The following is a 16,345-nucleotide window of genomic DNA, read 5'->3' as shown; positions in this document are numbered from 1 at the left end:
GAGACGGGCATAACCTGTCGGAAACTGAACAGCCCCAACTTTAATCTTTTTTGGTGAAGAACAGTCTATGGAAGGCCTTTGATGTTTCCCGATACAAAAAAAGCAGGCAAGGGCTCCAATTTGCCAGAGTCTAGAAGCTCGATCCATCTGATCCGCTTGCCTGTCCTGCCCCCGCTTTTGAAACTACTTTCTGTGTCCAGTGGTGTTTTCATCATTCTATTTTTCCTAGCTTTTATTTCTCAGCCAGCCCATTCTACCAAGGGGAACACCATTTCCACTGCCTGCATGGGCCTCAGGTGAGACAAAGTGGTTCAAGAGAACTGGGAAGAGAAGAAGCAGGAGATGGGAGTTAAGAGGAGTTCTGCCACACCCTCCCTCCACTCACTCCAGAATTCCAGCTTTATACCCGGTGGACACCTCACTGCACTCATATTCTCAGCTTGGCTACCTCCTTGACAGAAGTTACAGATCAAGATATGGCTTTCAATTATCCCTTGCTGATCCCTTTATTCTCCCCCTTTCTGTGTAAACTCTTCTTTACCTATTTGAATTTTCAATTTGCTTCCTGCCAAAACTATGACTGAAATAGGTCTATATGAAAAGACTATTTACACTAGTAAGTGGGGATAAGTGGGGATAAAAAAAAAAGTGGAGCATCCAGGTTTCAGCAACAGTGTAAATCATTATTATCCCAAGGTAGAAGGGGTCAGTAAAAGGAAAATATGTTACTATAGGCTGGTTGAAAACACCACTGTGGCAAGAAAGAATAGAAAAAAATAGTCCTCTTTCTCTACTTCCTTCCCTTTCTCCCCTCCAATCTTCCATTGGTTAAATTCAATATGAAGAAAATCCCAACCAGTACTCAAGTAATGAAGTCAACAGAGATGAGCCTCCTGGGGTACAAATCAGGGCAAGAAAGGCTGATTTAGAGAATCAAACAGAAAATAAGCAGCCCACCACACCTCATTGTCAAGAATACTTAAGAGAGACATTTTTTAAAAATTTATTACAAAGAATATATGTATTTTGGTAATACTTTTTTCTTTTTTAAGATAGGGCAGATAACCCCAACATAAAAAATACTCACTAGGCTTCACTAGTGGAAATTTCCTTGAATTATTAAGGGTCAACTTGCCTAGACAGGCCACATGAGGACTTCAGAGCACAACCCATTGTGAGGAATCATGGGTTGTTCCTGAGGTTCTAGAATTCCCAGAAGCTCTGATTCAGTATTGGGAGCTCCTACTCACAGTTTCTTTACAGCTCTTGGGTGCCCCACACTAGAGGCCCTTCTTTTTCTAAATCCAGATGAACCAGTTAATCTTACTAATGAGTTTTCATCTGCTTGGATCTGTTAGAGGTGAGTCTTCTCTGTTAGCTTGGGTATGTAAGGGGCCACCTTTAAGGCGTTTTTGCCCTTGAAGAAGTAAGACCAGTCTCCTAGTTACCCAAATCAGAATTAAGAGTAATTAGACTATCTCTGAGAGCTCCTGAACCAGTTGATTTCTCCTAGTTATGGCTTTATAGTCAGAGGGCATGTTCCTATTCCTATTTCATTTAGCCATTCAACATTTGTGCCTGGTGTTCTGTGAGACAGAAGAACAGGCCTAGGAGCTCAGCAGAAGTTCAGCAAAGGTTTGTTCCCATCAATTGAGTGCAAGGGATCCTTGTATACTTAAGGTGCCAAGCAAAGCTATAATGAGATAGGAAGGTGATGTGCCCAGAAAACTATCTCAGAACACACAGGGCTTTGGGCCAGAAACCTTATAAGCCTTTCCTTCATGGCTATGTTCATCCATCCAGTTTCTGTATTTTCTGTTTCAGGATTCCCTATTTATGGAGGGCTGCCTCCTACAAGAGAGAGATTTATGAGCTCTGTGCTGTTTGTGAAGTGACAGAGTGTTTTCTCTAATACTAGCTTTCAGAAATTTTGCTTTTTGCCTTTTAGACTTTCACAAAGTTGACTCAGAAACAAAGATACCCAGTCACGAGATGGTAGCTATGTGCTAGTCACGTAGTGAAGTAATAAACTATAAACTCTAAGAATGATTAAAAAATTAGCATATTTTCCAAACCTGTTTCCTATTATCAGAAGCATCTCTTATTTAAAAATTTTGTTAAGTATTAAAGAATCAGCTGGGCAGATATTTATGTAACAAATTTTTAAAACAAAAATCTACCAAAAGCCTTATCAAATCAAATCTTACCTTTTTTTGTTTTTATTTTTGGGTACCGGGGATTGAACTCAGGGACACTTGGCCACTGAACCATGTCCTCAGCCCTATTTTGTACTTGGTGCCTCGCTTTTGCTGAGGCTGGCTTTGAACTTGGGATCCTCCTGCCTCAGCCTCCTGAGCTGCTGGGATTACAGGCATTTGCCACCGTGCCTGGCTCCTTCAGGTGCTTTTGATGCATGGATGAGTGAATACCCCCACCCCCATGGGGTTCTTAATATACCTTAAAATTTTTTCCTTTAATTCCAGAGGAGGTTTCTGTGTTTTTATTAAATACCTCCATCCTCCCTGGTCTCTTGGGGTAATTAGTGCAGGTGTTGGGGGGAAGTCAACTATCTTCAAGTAACTGATTTAGACCTACAAGAAACTTAGGAGTCTCCATTTGTCTCAAAACATGGAAAAGTAACCTCTACCCCACTCTCACCTTCTCCATTTCTCTTCTGTTTCTTCTCCATCCCAGGAGCACCAGATCAGCCTGATGAGTCCCTGGGCTCAATGGATCATCAAGCTCCAGTTCAGCAACTTTCAAGTGAATACTTTTCACTTGCAAACCCTTCAGATGTTGATGCTTTATATGATACTTCTTCAGGTGAGACTGTTTTAAGTGAGCATGGTTCCAGCGAGCACACTTCTGGTGAACATGCTGAGAGCGAGCATGCAAGTGAACATGTAAACGAGCACACTTCAGGTGAACAGCCTTCAGGTGAAATGTCATCAGGTGAACCTGCTTCCAGTGAACAGCCTTCAGGTGAACAGCCTTCAGGTGAACACACTTCAAGTGAACAGCCTTCAGGAGAACAACCTGCAGGAGAACAACCTGTAGGAGAACAGCCTTCGGGAGAGCAGCCTTCGGGAGAACAGCCTTCGGGAGAGCAGCCTTCGGGAGAGCAGCCTTCTGGAGAACAGCCTTCAGGAGAACATGGTTCAGGTGAACAGGTTTCACGTGAACATATTTCCAGCGAACAGATGACACGTAAACATATTGCCACTGAGCACACTTCAGGTGAAGCACCTTCAGGTGAAGTGTCTGCAGGTGAAAAGTCCTCAGGTGAACCGTCTTCAGCTGAACAGCTTTCAAGTACACCATTTGCAAGCACATCTCCAGGTGAGCCAAACTAGCTTCAAGTGGGGAGTGGGGAACACATCAGGAGAACCCAATTTTAGGGAAGAAGTATTAAAGAAGCAACCATTAACACTTCACAAATAGCTCTCCCAAAGGTTTTCTAGGTCTCTGCACAATACCAAAAGGCTGTTCCAGGTTTCTGGGGCCTGAAAGTCACACAATTTGCAGGACCCTCTTTAAGAACAATTATAAAAATACAAAATGCCAGTTGCCCTTCCAATTACATTCTCCATAAGATATTCTGAATATAAATGCCCAATGACTCCCCTAGAAGCAGCTCATGAAAATGCAAAGTTCTGAAGACTAACAGAATATGAAGCATGCAGAGACAAAAATTAGTTCTGTTAGAGACAAAAATTAGTTCCCAGAACTGCAATTCTGTGACTTACTTAAAAGGGGTTGGTCAAGGAAGAAAAATAAGACCCTAAGTTTGATGCCTCAAGTTAATAACAGACATAAAATGCCTCATATTTCACCCCATTGCATAAGCATTATTATTCTAAATTTTCAGATGGGAGAAGCAAGGTAAAAATAATATGCCCAAAGTTACATGGCTAGAAATTGGTAATGGTGGATTCAAACTTAGGCCTATCTACAACTCAGGAGGGCCAGGTAGGAGGATCCCCAGGTTGAGGCCAGCTGGGACAACTTAGCAAAAGTACTCTATCTCAAAATAAAATAAAAAGGGCTGGAGATAATTAGTTCAGTGGTTGAGGGTCCCTGAATTCAACCTCCATATTGCAAATACACACACACTTTAGGTCTGTTTAAAGCACAATTTTTTTCCCCCTTTCCTTACTTTATGCTTCCTGAACTAGGAGATTATAAACAGAGACAATGAAAAGAGGTAACATGGAAATATTTCAGCAACCTTTAACAAGGTCAATTTGAGAGGATGGGGTTGTAACAATGGGTTTGATCTTCAGCAACACATAAAATAAATAAATAAATAAATAAAAGTTATTGTGTCCATTTACAGCTAAAAAAAATATTTTAAAATAAATTTAAAAAGAAAAGAAGAACAAGGCCAATTTGAAAATGGAAAATAACGTAGACTCTTTACAAGGTTTGCAACAATACTCTAAAATAGCTTATTAGTTGGTCAAATTTGAATCCAAATGTTTGTGCTTTGTGAGAGTATGACAAGAAGCAGGAAAGGGAGCCAGTCACATGACAACATGCTCCTATCAGGTAAGACATGACAAAAAGGCATCTAATTATAAACATCTAGGAAGCCAATAAAGATATGGACTATAGTAAAAGTCAGTATTAGATAAACTTGGGATTCATCAGCAATGAAGGTCATAGATGAAGCAATACGAATGAAAGGAATTTCCTCTAGAATAGAGAATATCCTCTATCAAACACAAATCCCTCAGATCCCAACAAGAATTAAGAAATTAATTTTTTATCCAGGCTACTTATAACTCATCGTCTCTCCCCAGATGTGTGACTCACATATACACATCTGATCTGTATGGGAATTTCATCAGGCTTATCTTAAAATTTCAGGCACAATGTTAAGTTGCTACACATGCGCTTATATGACTGAGCAAGGAAAATGCCTTCGTGGTGAAGGAGTCTGCACCACTCAGAATTCCCAGCAGTGCATGCTAAAGAAGATCTTTGAAGGTATGTAGGGACCTCTAAAGGCAGTCTTTGCCAGAGAATACATTAACCAACTTATATACTAATACAGGGCAGTTGGAGAGGGCAGTGGTCTAGGAGAGGGATCAGGAACTTGGAGATTCAGAAGAACCTCATGCTTTTAAGGATTCAGAATAGAATCCCAAGTACTGATGGGGAGGTAGAGACTCTCCCCAACAGGTCTTAATGATCTTAAAAGGAGGCAGGGAGATTGGCACTCTTTCTATTTTAAAGAAATGTTGTGTATTGCCCTTTAGACCACTGAGACATTGACTGTAAGCTCAGGACTATGGTTTTTTTCATGGCTTATGTTCCTTGAACATAGTACAATGTTCAGCACATGGCAGGCATTTAGCGAATACTATATGAATAAATTTAATAAACTTTTGTCTACAAATCTATGTCCACAGGTTGCCAAAACTAAATATATTCCCACATCTCTCTACCCTTATACTCACTCCTCATCCCCAAAATGAGATCTTGGATACTTCCATTCCATGATCATTGCCTAACTCTGTCAGTTGTCTGGTCTCTCATTAGAAATACCATTTTGCCCACAATTCTACAATGTGTGCATTCATCCACCATCACTTAAGAAACATTAATGACACATACCATGGGTCCTTACAGAAAAATGAATCAAATATAGACTATGTACAAATAGATTATGGCCCAATGTAAGAAACAGGAAACAATATTGCAAAGGAACAATTGGTAAATATCTTAAGGCAGAAAAGCAATGGGTGCTCACAGGGGAAGGAGAGATTAGAGGTGCAGAGAAATTAGGGAGAAAGTAGTTTTCAGAAAAAGCTTGTAAGATGTGGGCCAGTGAAGTAACTGCTAATGGGAATGGAATGTCTTTTGGGGGTGATAAAAATATCCTAAAATTAGTGATGATGCTTGAATTCTGTGAATATACTAAACAATATTGTGTTATTAATTTTAAAAGGATAAATTTATGGCACATGCATTATACTTCATCCTTACATAGTTACTTTTTGTGTTGCTCTAAGAGCACCTGAAATCTATACAGCCTTAGCAAATTTCTAGTACATACTATTATATTTTCCTAATTAATTTATTTAACTAGGTATATATAACAGCAGAATACATTTTGATTCATTATACACCATTGCAGCAAAACTTTTCATTTCCCTGGTTATACACGATGTAGCGTCGCACCATATGTGCAGTCATACATGTACCTAGGGTAATGATATCCATCTCATTCCACCATCTTTCCTACGCCCATTCCCCCTCCCTCCCCTTTGCCCAATCAAAGTTCCTCCATTTTCCCCATTCCACCCATCTCCCCCGTTATGGATCAATATCCCACTTATCAGAGAGAACATTCAGCCTTTGGTTTTTGGGGATTGGATTACTTCGCTTAGCATGATATTCTCCAACTCTACTCATTTACCTGCAAATTTTAATCTCTTTTAATGCTGAGTAATATTCCATCGGTATATATACCACAGTTTCTTTATCTATTCATTTACTGAAGGACATCTAGGTTGCATATTACAATATTAACTACAGTCAGCATATTGTATATTAGATCTGTAGACTTATTCACTAACATAACTTCAACTTTTTACACTTTGATCTATTATCTCCCCTTTTCTACCTCAAGTCCCAACACTCCCACTCCTTGTTCCTGGTAACCACTATTCAACTCTTGGCATCTATGTATTCAACTTTTTTTTTTTTTTTGCATAAACAAATGAGATTATGCAGTTCAAAAAGAGAGAGAAAGAAGTCATCAGCACTATGTAAATGCAGAGAGGTCAAGTCCTGAGAAGGGCAGCAGAATGACTAGAACTCAAGTACCCTTTCAGAATAGTGGAGTAATGAATCAGAGTGTCTTGGGGCCAGATATAAGCAGGATTAGGTTGACGACAGTCAACTCTTTGGAGAAGTTTGTGGGGAAATGATAGTATAGGAGAGTAGCATGGTCAAGAGAAAGATTTCTTTGTTTTATCTTTTTGAGTTGGGGAAACTTGAGCATGTTTGTAAACCAGAAAGGTAATCAGGAGAGAGGAACAAACTGAAAATACAAGAAGTGTGCAACTGATGGTGAAAGATCCCAGAGGACGAAGATAGAAGGGAAAGGGGAGAAAAATACACACACAGGGGTGGTAGCCAGCCCTTCATGAGGGCATCATGAATAAAGGAAGGTTTCTGTTAATTCCAGTATGTCTTTACTCCTTTCAGGTGGAAAACTCCAATTCATGGTTCAAGGGTGTGAGAACATGTGCCCATCTATGAACCTTTTCTCTCATGGAACGAGGATGCAAATTATATGCTGTCGGAATCAACCTTTCTGCAACAAGGTCTAGAAGACGGGGCCTCTGCTTTTTGCTCTGCCTCAGGCAGCAAAAAGCCTTTACCATCGTACTTGGCTCAATTTATATTATATCACTATAGCATCAATGACTTATCACATCTGCTTCTGCCTGAGCATCAGACAGGATGCTCAAATATCTTTTCTATTCATGCCTTACCCATTCTTTGTCCTCTGTCTTCCCCCTTACTCTCTCAATATTCCAAATTTTCTTTTTTCAATAAAACCCTCATGGTAGAGAACATGAGATCCAGACAGATTTCTTTTCCCATCAGTCCAGTTGCAGGGTCAGCCTGAACTTCCTTCCACCCCCACTAATGTAGATGATTTTATAACCATTCCATACTTAAGAAAGTGAAGGCCTCTCCCAGGACAGAGAGAGCAAGGAGAATACAAAGTAGGTATTAATCTTTTATGGGGCTTAAAGAATATTGTAGGTACTTCTCTGTCCCCCTCCCCCACTTTCCTACCCTTGTCCCCCCCATTTTACTTAATAGTACATAGCAGTCAACTTTTCTTTAGCTCTTGAGAATTTTGAGTTTTCAACAGTCCACTTTTAAGAATAAAATTATTCTTTTCTGTTTGCTGTATAAATATGCAGCAGTTCATAATGCTTACATCAGTTTCTCAACACAATATTACTGGATCATCTACTTAGTATAGAGGGGCAGGTGGAATACTAAACACTCTCACACTTCAAGATGTTTTCACGTACATGGTCTTATGAGGAAAGATAGCAAAATTCTTATTTTATAAATAAGGAAATATGACATAAAGATGTTCTATTTATATTCCATATTGTTCTAAATTGATCAAGGTCACAGAACTAGAACACACCAAAGCACAATTCTAAAACCAAATCTGCATGATCTCAATCTGAGCCATTTCCTCAGAATATTAGCCAGAATGGTTCTTTTAAGACAAAAATCAATTCTCTCCTCCTACATAAACTCATCTCCTTTCAGCCACTGCTTCCACATACCTCAGTTTAAAGGCTCCTGAGATAGCTGGAGTGGTCTTCGTGTATTTTTCCCTCCCCTTTTTATTGGTACATTATAATTATACATAACAGTGGAATTTGCTATAATATATTCATATGTGCACACAATAAAACAGTACAATTTGATCAAATTCATTTCCAAGTACCTTCACTTTCCTACCCTTTCTTCCCCCTGTTTTCCACCTTCTACTCTAACTGGTTTCCCTTCTATTTTTTTTTAATTTGTTCTAATTAGTTACACATGACAGGAGAATGCATTTTGACACATTGTACACAACTGGAGCACAATTTTTCATTTCTCTGGCTGTACATGGTGCCAGAGTCACACCAGTGGTGTAATAATCATACATGTAATAAATAATGCCTGGTTCGTTCTACCATCTTTCCCATTCCCACAGCCCCACCTCTCCCCTCACTCCCCTCTACACAAACTAGAGTTCCTTCATTCTTCCCTACCACCCCCTGCCACACACACACACTATGGCATCCATTTATCAGAGAAAAGATTAGGCCTTTGGTTCTTTGGCATTGATTTTTTTTCACTTAGCATGATGTTCTCTAGTTCCATCCATTTAGCTGCAAAGGCTATAATTTCATTCTTCTTTAAGGCTGAGTAATATTCCACTGTTCATAGGTACCACATTTTCTTTATCCATTCTTCTGTTGAAGGTCATTAAGGTTGGTTCCCCAGTTTAGCTATTGTGAATTGAGCTGCTATAAACATTGAGGTGGCTGCATCACTATAGTATGCTGATTTTAAGTCCTTTGGGTATAAACTGAGGAGTGGAATAGCTGGGTCAAATGGTGGTTCCATTCTAAGTTTTCTAAGGAATTTCCATACTGCTTTCCAAAGTGGTTGCACTAATTTGCAGTCCTACCAGCAATGTATGAGTGTACCTTTTTCCCCATATCATCACCAACATTTATTATTACTTGTATTCTTGATGATTGCCATTCTGACAAGAGTGAGATGAAATCTAGAGTAGTTTGATTTGCATTTCTCTAACAGACGAACATTTTTTCCATGTTTGTTGATTGTATTTATTCTTTTGTGAAGTGTCTTTTCAGTTCCTTAGCCCATTTATTGATTGGGTTATTTGTGGGTTTTTTTTTTTTTTTTTGGTGTGTTTTGAGTTTTTTATGTATCCTGGAGATTAGTGCTCTATCTGATGTGCATGTGGTATGGATTTTTTTCCTGTTCTGTAGGCTCTCTCTTCACGTTGTTTTCTTGGCTGAGAAGAAACTTTTTAGTTTGAATCCAATCCCATTTATTCTTAATTTAACTTCTTGTGCTTTAGGAGTCTTGTTAAGGAAGTCGGTGCCTAATTTGGCCTGATGAAGATTTGGGCCCACTTTTTCCACTAGTAGACGCAGGGTCTCTGGTCTAATTCCTAGGTCCTTGATCCATTTTGAGTTTTGTGCAGCATGAGAGACAGGGGTTTAGTTTCATTTGCTACATATGGATTTCCAATTTTCCCAGCACCATTTGTTGAAGAGGCTATCTTTTCTCCAATGTATGTTTTCGGTGCCTTTGTCTAGTATGAGATAATTGTATTTATGTGGGTTTGTCTCTGTGTCTTCTATTCTGTACCATTGGTCTACATGTCTATTTTGGTGCCAACACCATGTGGTTTTTGTTACTATTGCTCTGTAGCATAGTTTAAGGTCTGATATTGTGATGCCTCTTGCTTCACTTTTCTTGCTAACGATTGCTTTGACTATTCTGGGTCTCTTATTTTTTCAAATGAATTTCATGATTGCTTCTTCTAGTTCTATGAAGGATGTCATTGGGATTTTAATAGAATTTGCATTAAATCTGTATAATTGGTAGTATGGCCATTTTGACAATATTAATTCTGCTTATCTAAGAGCATGGGAGATCTTTCCATCTTCTAAGGTCTTCTTTAAATTCTTTCTTTAGTGTTCTGTAGTTTTCACTCCGGAGGTCTTTCATCTCTCTTGTTAGATTGATTCCCAAGTATTTTATTTTTGAGGCTATTGTGATTGGGGTAGTTTTTCTAAATTATTTTTCAGTGGATTCATCACTTACATGTAGAAATGAGTTTGATTTATGGGTATTGATTTTATATTCTGCCACTTTGCTGAATTCATTTATTCCAGAAGTTTTCTGGTGGAATTTTCTGGATCTTCTAAACAAAGAATCATGTCATTGGCAAATAGTGATAGTTTGAGTTCTTCTTTTCCTATTTGTATCCCTTTAGTTTCATCTGTCTGATTGCTCTGGCTAGAGTTTCAAGGAGTATGTTGAATAGAAGTGGTAAAAGAGGGCATCCCTGTCTTGTTCCAGTTTTTAAAGGGAATGCTTTCAATTTTTCTCCATTTAAAATGATGTTGGCCTTGGGCTTAGCATAGATAGGTTTTACAATAGTATGTTCCTAATATCCCTAGTTTTTCTAGTGTTTTGAACATGAAGAGGTGCTGTATTTTGTCAAATGCTTTTTATGCATCTATTGAGATAATCATATGATTCTTGTTTTTAAGTCTATTGATGTGATGTATTACATCTACTGATTTCCATATGTTGAACCAACCTTGCATCCCAGGAATGAACCCCACTTGGTGGTGCACTATCTTTTAAATATGTTTTTGTATGCGATTTGCCAGAATTTTAGTGAGAATTTCTGCATCTATATTATCAGGGATTTTGGTCTGAAGGTTTCTTTTCTTGATGTGTCTTTGGTTTTGGTATCAGGATGGAGTTTGGAAGGGTTCCCTCCTTTTCTATTCCATGGAATAATTTGAATTGGCATTAGTAGTTCTTTGAAGGTCTTGTAGAACTCAACTGAGAATCCATCTGGTCCTGGGCTTTTCTTTGTTGGTAGGCTTTTGGTTGCTTGATATTTATCTGTTTAAATTGTGTATGCCCTCCTGATTCAGTTTGAGCAGATCATATGCCTCTAGAAATTTGTCGATGTCTTCGAGATTTTCTATTTTATTGGAGTATAAATTTTCAAAATAGTTTCTAATTATCTTCTGTATTTCAATAGTGTCCACCATGATATTTCCTTTTTCATCACAAATTTTAGTAATTTGAGTTTTCTTTCTCCTTCTCTTCATTAGCATGGCTAAGCATTTATCAATTTTAGTCATTTTTTCAAAGAACCAACTTTTTGCTTTGTCAGTTTTTTCAATTGTTTTTTTTTTTCATTTTCATTGATTTCAGCTCTGATTTTAGTTATTTCCTGTATTCTACTTCTTTGATATTGATTTGTTCTTTTTGTAGGGCTCTGGGATGTAATGCTAGGTCATTTATTTGTTCACTTTTTATTCTTTTAACAAATGAGCTCAATGCAATGAACTTTCCTCTTAGCACTGCCTTCTTAGTGTCCTAGAGATGTCGATATATTGGTATTCTCATTTACCTCTAGGAAATTTTTATCTCCTTCCTGATATCTTCTGCTATCTATTGTTCATTCAATAGCATATTATTTAGTCTCCAAATGTTGGAGTAGCTTCTATTTTTTATTTTATCATTGATTTCTAATTTCATCCCATTATGATCTGTTAGAATGCAGGGTAGTATCATTTTTTTTTTTTGTATTTGCCGAGTGTTTCTTTGTGGCATAACATAGGGTCTATTTTAGAAAGGGATACATGTGCTGCTGAGGAGGTGTATTCACTCCATGATGGATGAAATACTCTATGTCCATTAAATCTAAATCATTGATTGTGTTATTTAGTTCTATAGTTTATTTGTTTTCTGTTTGGAAGATTCTAGCGGTGAGAGGAGTGTTAAAGTCAACCATTATTACTATATTGTGATGTGATTCTTGAAATTGAGAAGGGTTTGTTTGAGGTATGTAGATGCTCCATTGTTTGGGGCATAAATATTTGATTGTTATATCTTCTTGATGTATGATTCCCTTAAGCAATATGAAATGTCCTTCTTTATCCTTTCTAACTTTGGTTTGAAATCTACTTTGTTTGACATGAGGATGGAAACCCCTGCTTGTTTATGCAGTCCTTGTGAGTGGTATGTTTTCCCCCATTCTTTCACCTTTGGTCTATGGATGTCTTTTCCTAGGAGGTGAGTCTCTTGAAGACAGGATATTGTTGGTCTGTTTTTAAAAAATCCAATCTGCCAGTCAATGTCTTTTGATTGATAAATTTAGAGCATTAATATTCAGGGTTATTATTAAGATATGATTTGTATTGTATTCCCAGTCATTTTGGTTTATTTTTGATCTTCAACTTGTCTTAGTTTCTCCTTTGATTGACCTTTCCTTTAATGTAACTCCTCCTTTTGCTGTTTTTTTTTTTTTTTCCTCCCCTTGGAATACTTTGCTAATAGTGCAGGCTTTCTAATTGTGAATTCTTTTGTTTATCGTGGAAGCTTTTTATTTCATCTTTACATCTGAAGTTTAATTTTGCTGGATATAAAATTCTTGATTGGCATTCATTTTCTTTGAGAGCTTGATATATATTATTCTATGACCTCCTGGCCTTAAGGGTCTGGGTTGAGAAATCAGTTGAAATCCAAATTGGTTTCCCCCATATGTAATTTGATTTTATTCTCTCACAACCTTTAAAATTTTGTCCTTATTCTATATGTTAGTCATTCTCATTATAATGTGCCTTGGTGTGAGCCTGCTGTAATTTTGTACATTTGGAGTCTTGTAAACCTCTTGGTAGTTGATTTTCCATTTCATTCTTTAGATTTGGGGAATTTTCTGATATGTCATTGAAAAGATTGTGCATTTCTTTGGTTTGTATCTCCATGCCTTCATGTATTGTGATAAATCTTAAATTTGGTCTTTTCATGCTATCCCATATTTCTTGGAAGTTCTGTACATGGTTTCTTACCATCTTCTATGTGTAGTTGAGTTTATTTTCAAGAGTGCTTGTCTTCATTGTCTGAGGTTGTGTTTTCCTAGTGGTCTAGTCTGTTGATGATGCTTTCTATTGAATTTATAATTTGGTTTATTGATTCCTTCATTTTGAGGATTTCTGCTTGTTTTCCCCCCACCACGATCTCTAACAACTGTTCATTGAAGTGATCTTTCACTTTTTGTATTTTCTTTGATTTCACTCCTAATACTATCCTTTACTTTGTAGATCAGCTAAACTATGTACATTCTAAATTTCTTTTTGACATTTCTTCTACTTTGTTTTTAGATTATTTTGTTGGAACATCTTCATTTATTTGAAGTGTTTTTCCCTTGTTTTTTCATGTTGTTTGTGTGTCTTTCCATCTAATGGCATGGATCTAAGGCAGTACAATTTCTACCCTGTAGTCTTATAGTGTCCCCAAAGGCTTCCAGTACCTCACCTTTAAGGGAGAGACCAATATTAAGAGCACCCAATGCAAACATGTACACCTTTAAACCAAAGATCATCTATTCAGGCATCTACAGTTTTGTCACAATAAACAAAAATGATGTATTCAATTATTATCTATGATATAACAGTAAGTTTGATGAAAAGATTTACCATTTCTAATGATGAACAATGAGGGAACAGAAGTAGTGTAAGATGTGATGTTTATGAGGGAGAAGGAGAGAAGACAGTGGTAAAAATTTATACTAAGAGCAAAGGAGGAATTAATAGAGATTGGCTGTTAGTATCAGAGAAGTGAGAAAAAGAATCCAGGGAAACAGATGAGAGAAAAAATAAAAATAAAAAAGTAAAAATATAAGAATGCACGCAAAACTTGTAATATATTATCTGGACATCCCATTCCTCAATAAATCGATGCATAAAAAATATTTGGATTCAAAGATGTTATAGATGTGTGAGAGAGAGGGCAAAAGAAAAAAAAGCCTCAATGGAAAATTGAACGATACCTTCCATTGGCTTTCAAAACTTTTTCTCAACTTCCCTTCACCTATAGGTAGGGCTTGTCTGAAGTTTGGTGGTAGCTCCAGTCCACTGGGTGCTGAACTGCTTAGGTGGGCAAGCCAATAGCAAGATGCTTTCACACCCTCTTCCAATCTTTCCACCCATTGTAGCTAGCCCCTTTGGACCCGTGCACTTCAGGACTCACTGAGCTGGAAAAAGCACAATTTTCTCCAACCTAAGCTCCCCCTGAGGGAACCGCCCCTAGTCTTTGGTGTTCCACAGGCTTGCTAGACCCAGACTGGCCCACACAAACCCAGCTGTAATCTGAGGGACCTGGGCTTCAGATTCCCCAGCCTCTGCCTTGCTCCAGTCCTAAGATCTCAATGTTGTTTCAACTTGCAGAGACCAGGGATGTGCTCACACAGAGAAACAACCCTGCAAAGAGGCAGTCAGATGGCAGCCACTAGCACACCCAGCAGAAAGACTTCAGGTGCAATCAGACCTGAAGGTACCCCAACAATATATCTCCAGGCTCTAGCTTATATCCCCAGACTGAGGCTGCTGCACCGAGATGGCGGCAGTGGTGGTGGTGGCAAACCTGCAGGCCCTGGTGGTGTCCCAAGATGGCAGCAGCCTGGTGTAACCAAACCTGCGGGTACTCTGACAATGGACTTCCGGGCAGCAGTGGGCAGTAGGTGTTCCGCTGGCAATCTGCAGGCAGACTGTAGGCTAATGGCTGCGAGCAAGTGACTCGGGTGGCAGATGACAGAAAAGAGAGGGACAAAGGGGTAACAGCAAACAAAAGGCAGCAATGAGCAATGTGCGCTCAAAAGGTGGGCGATCAAGGCCTACCAATGGGGGTAAACAGCAGGGGATCAGAGAGAAACAGTGTTACCTCTGCTTGAATCCCGAGTTATAGATGGACAAAGAATGCAGCCTCCCTCCAGTCTGCCATCTTGGATCTCTCTGGTCAATATATTTTGCAAAGCAAAAGCCTTCAACTTTATGATAAAGTCCACCTTACCATTTTTTTCTTTTAATGACTAGAGTTTTTGGTCTCAGGCCTAAGAACTCTCAGAATAGTACACCAAGAAACAAAGCCAAATTTTACTGTATGTAAAATTTAAAGTTCATAATATATATACATGTGTATATATATTCAGATTCCCCAGGATCTGCCTTGCTGCAGTCCCAAAATCTCGATGTCATTTCAACTTGCAGAGGTTTTTGTATATACATATACAAATACAAAATACATATACAAAATTATAAACATATTATGGCCCTTTGCCCCCAAAATATATAACATTTTTCATTGGTAATAACTGTAAGATGGAAGAAAATGAAACTTCAAGGCTGGGATTGTGGCTCAGTGGTTGAGTGCTTGCCTAGCATGTGCAAGGCCCTGGGTTCGATCCTCAGCACCACATAAAAATAAATAAAGATATTGTGTCCAGTTACAACTAAAAAATGTTAAAAGAAAATGAAACTTCAAATTTCTAGATGAAAATTAAATACATACTCCTACCGATAGATGTAATGGTATTCAACAAGAAAGGCCAAAAACCTGAAATTAAAACTCCAAATGAATTCTGAACTTTAAATATGGTTTATATGAGAACAAGAAGAGAATGAAAGCCTGCCAACAGTGTTGAAACTATAGTCTTTTTTTTTTTTTTTTTTTTTTTTTTGAGGAGAGGGAATAAATATCTACTAGCTGTAAGTCAAGGGGAAAATATAAGTTCAAATGTATTGTTAAAATTTAAGGGTATTGGGGCTGGGGATGTGGCTCAAGCGGTAGCGCGCTCGCCTGGCATGCATGCGGCCTGGGTTCGATCCTCAGCACCACGTACAAATAAAGATGCTGTGTCCGCCGAAAACTAAAAAATAAATATTAAAATTCTCTAAAAAAAAAAAAAAATTAAAATTTAAGGGTAAGGGAGCTATGGCTTACATTTATGGTGAACTAACCCTCCACAGATAACAATTATACACATTAGACAAAAGAGAAAAGAAAACTACTTAAAATCAACCCTACACAGAGAGGTAAATCACTGGATGAGATTTTGTGGGTTTGTGCCTGAGGAGCTTCTCAATCCATACATTACAGGATGGCACAAAGTCATAATCTAAACTGGTTTGAGGTTTCAGAGAACATAGGTTGGGGTTAGTAGAATAGCTGTAAAATTAGAGAGAAG

General features: G+C 38.1%; 1 protein-coding gene across 4 annotated transcripts; it reads left to right on the top strand.

The window, feature by feature from the left end:
- Positions 1 to 1,308: 1,308 nt before the first annotated feature.
- Acrv1 (acrosomal vesicle protein 1) lies at positions 1,309 to 7,343 on the top strand. 4 transcript variants are annotated; one of them, XM_015499123.1, is made up of 6 exons: positions 1,309 to 1,360; positions 2,695 to 2,763; positions 2,983 to 3,170; positions 3,306 to 3,339; positions 4,870 to 4,989; positions 7,219 to 7,343. In XM_015499123.1, exons 1-6 carry the CDS (start codon positions 1,309 to 1,311, stop codon positions 7,341 to 7,343), a joined length of 588 nt encoding a protein of 195 aa, XP_015354609.1. The 4 variants fall into 4 exon arrangements, with proteins under 4 accessions (XP_015354609.1, XP_048652139.1, XP_015354607.1 ...); XM_048796182.1 differs by having other exon boundaries at positions 2,695 to 3,070; positions 3,239 to 3,339; XM_015499121.1 differs by having other exon boundaries at positions 2,695 to 3,170.
- Positions 7,344 to 16,345: the final 9,002 nt, after the last annotated feature.

Source organism: Marmota marmota, unplaced genomic scaffold (assembly GCF_001458135.2).
Source record: "Marmota marmota marmota unplaced genomic scaffold, marMar, whole genome shotgun sequence".
NCBI classification, from domain to species: Eukaryota; Metazoa; Chordata; class Mammalia; order Rodentia; family Sciuridae; genus Marmota; species Marmota marmota.
The sequence above is the reverse complement of the archived record's forward strand: the minus strand, read 5'-3'. Positions and strand labels throughout refer to the sequence as shown.

What these genes read in the sequence shown, in the direction of transcription:
- Acrv1 (XM_015499121.1), top strand. Translation starts at nt 1,309, where the DNA reads ATGAACCAGTTAATCTTACTAATGAGTTTTCATCTGCTTGGATCTGTT. An exon ending in AACATGGTTCAGGTGAACAG is followed by an intron (nt 3,171 to 3,305) that starts GTTTCACGTGAA and finishes TCAGCTGAACAG; the next exon opens with CTTTCAAGTACACCATTTGC. An exon ending in GCTAAAGAAGATCTTTGAAG is followed by an intron (nt 4,990 to 7,218) that starts GTATGTAGGGAC and finishes TACTCCTTTCAG; the next exon opens with GTGGAAAACTCCAATTCATG.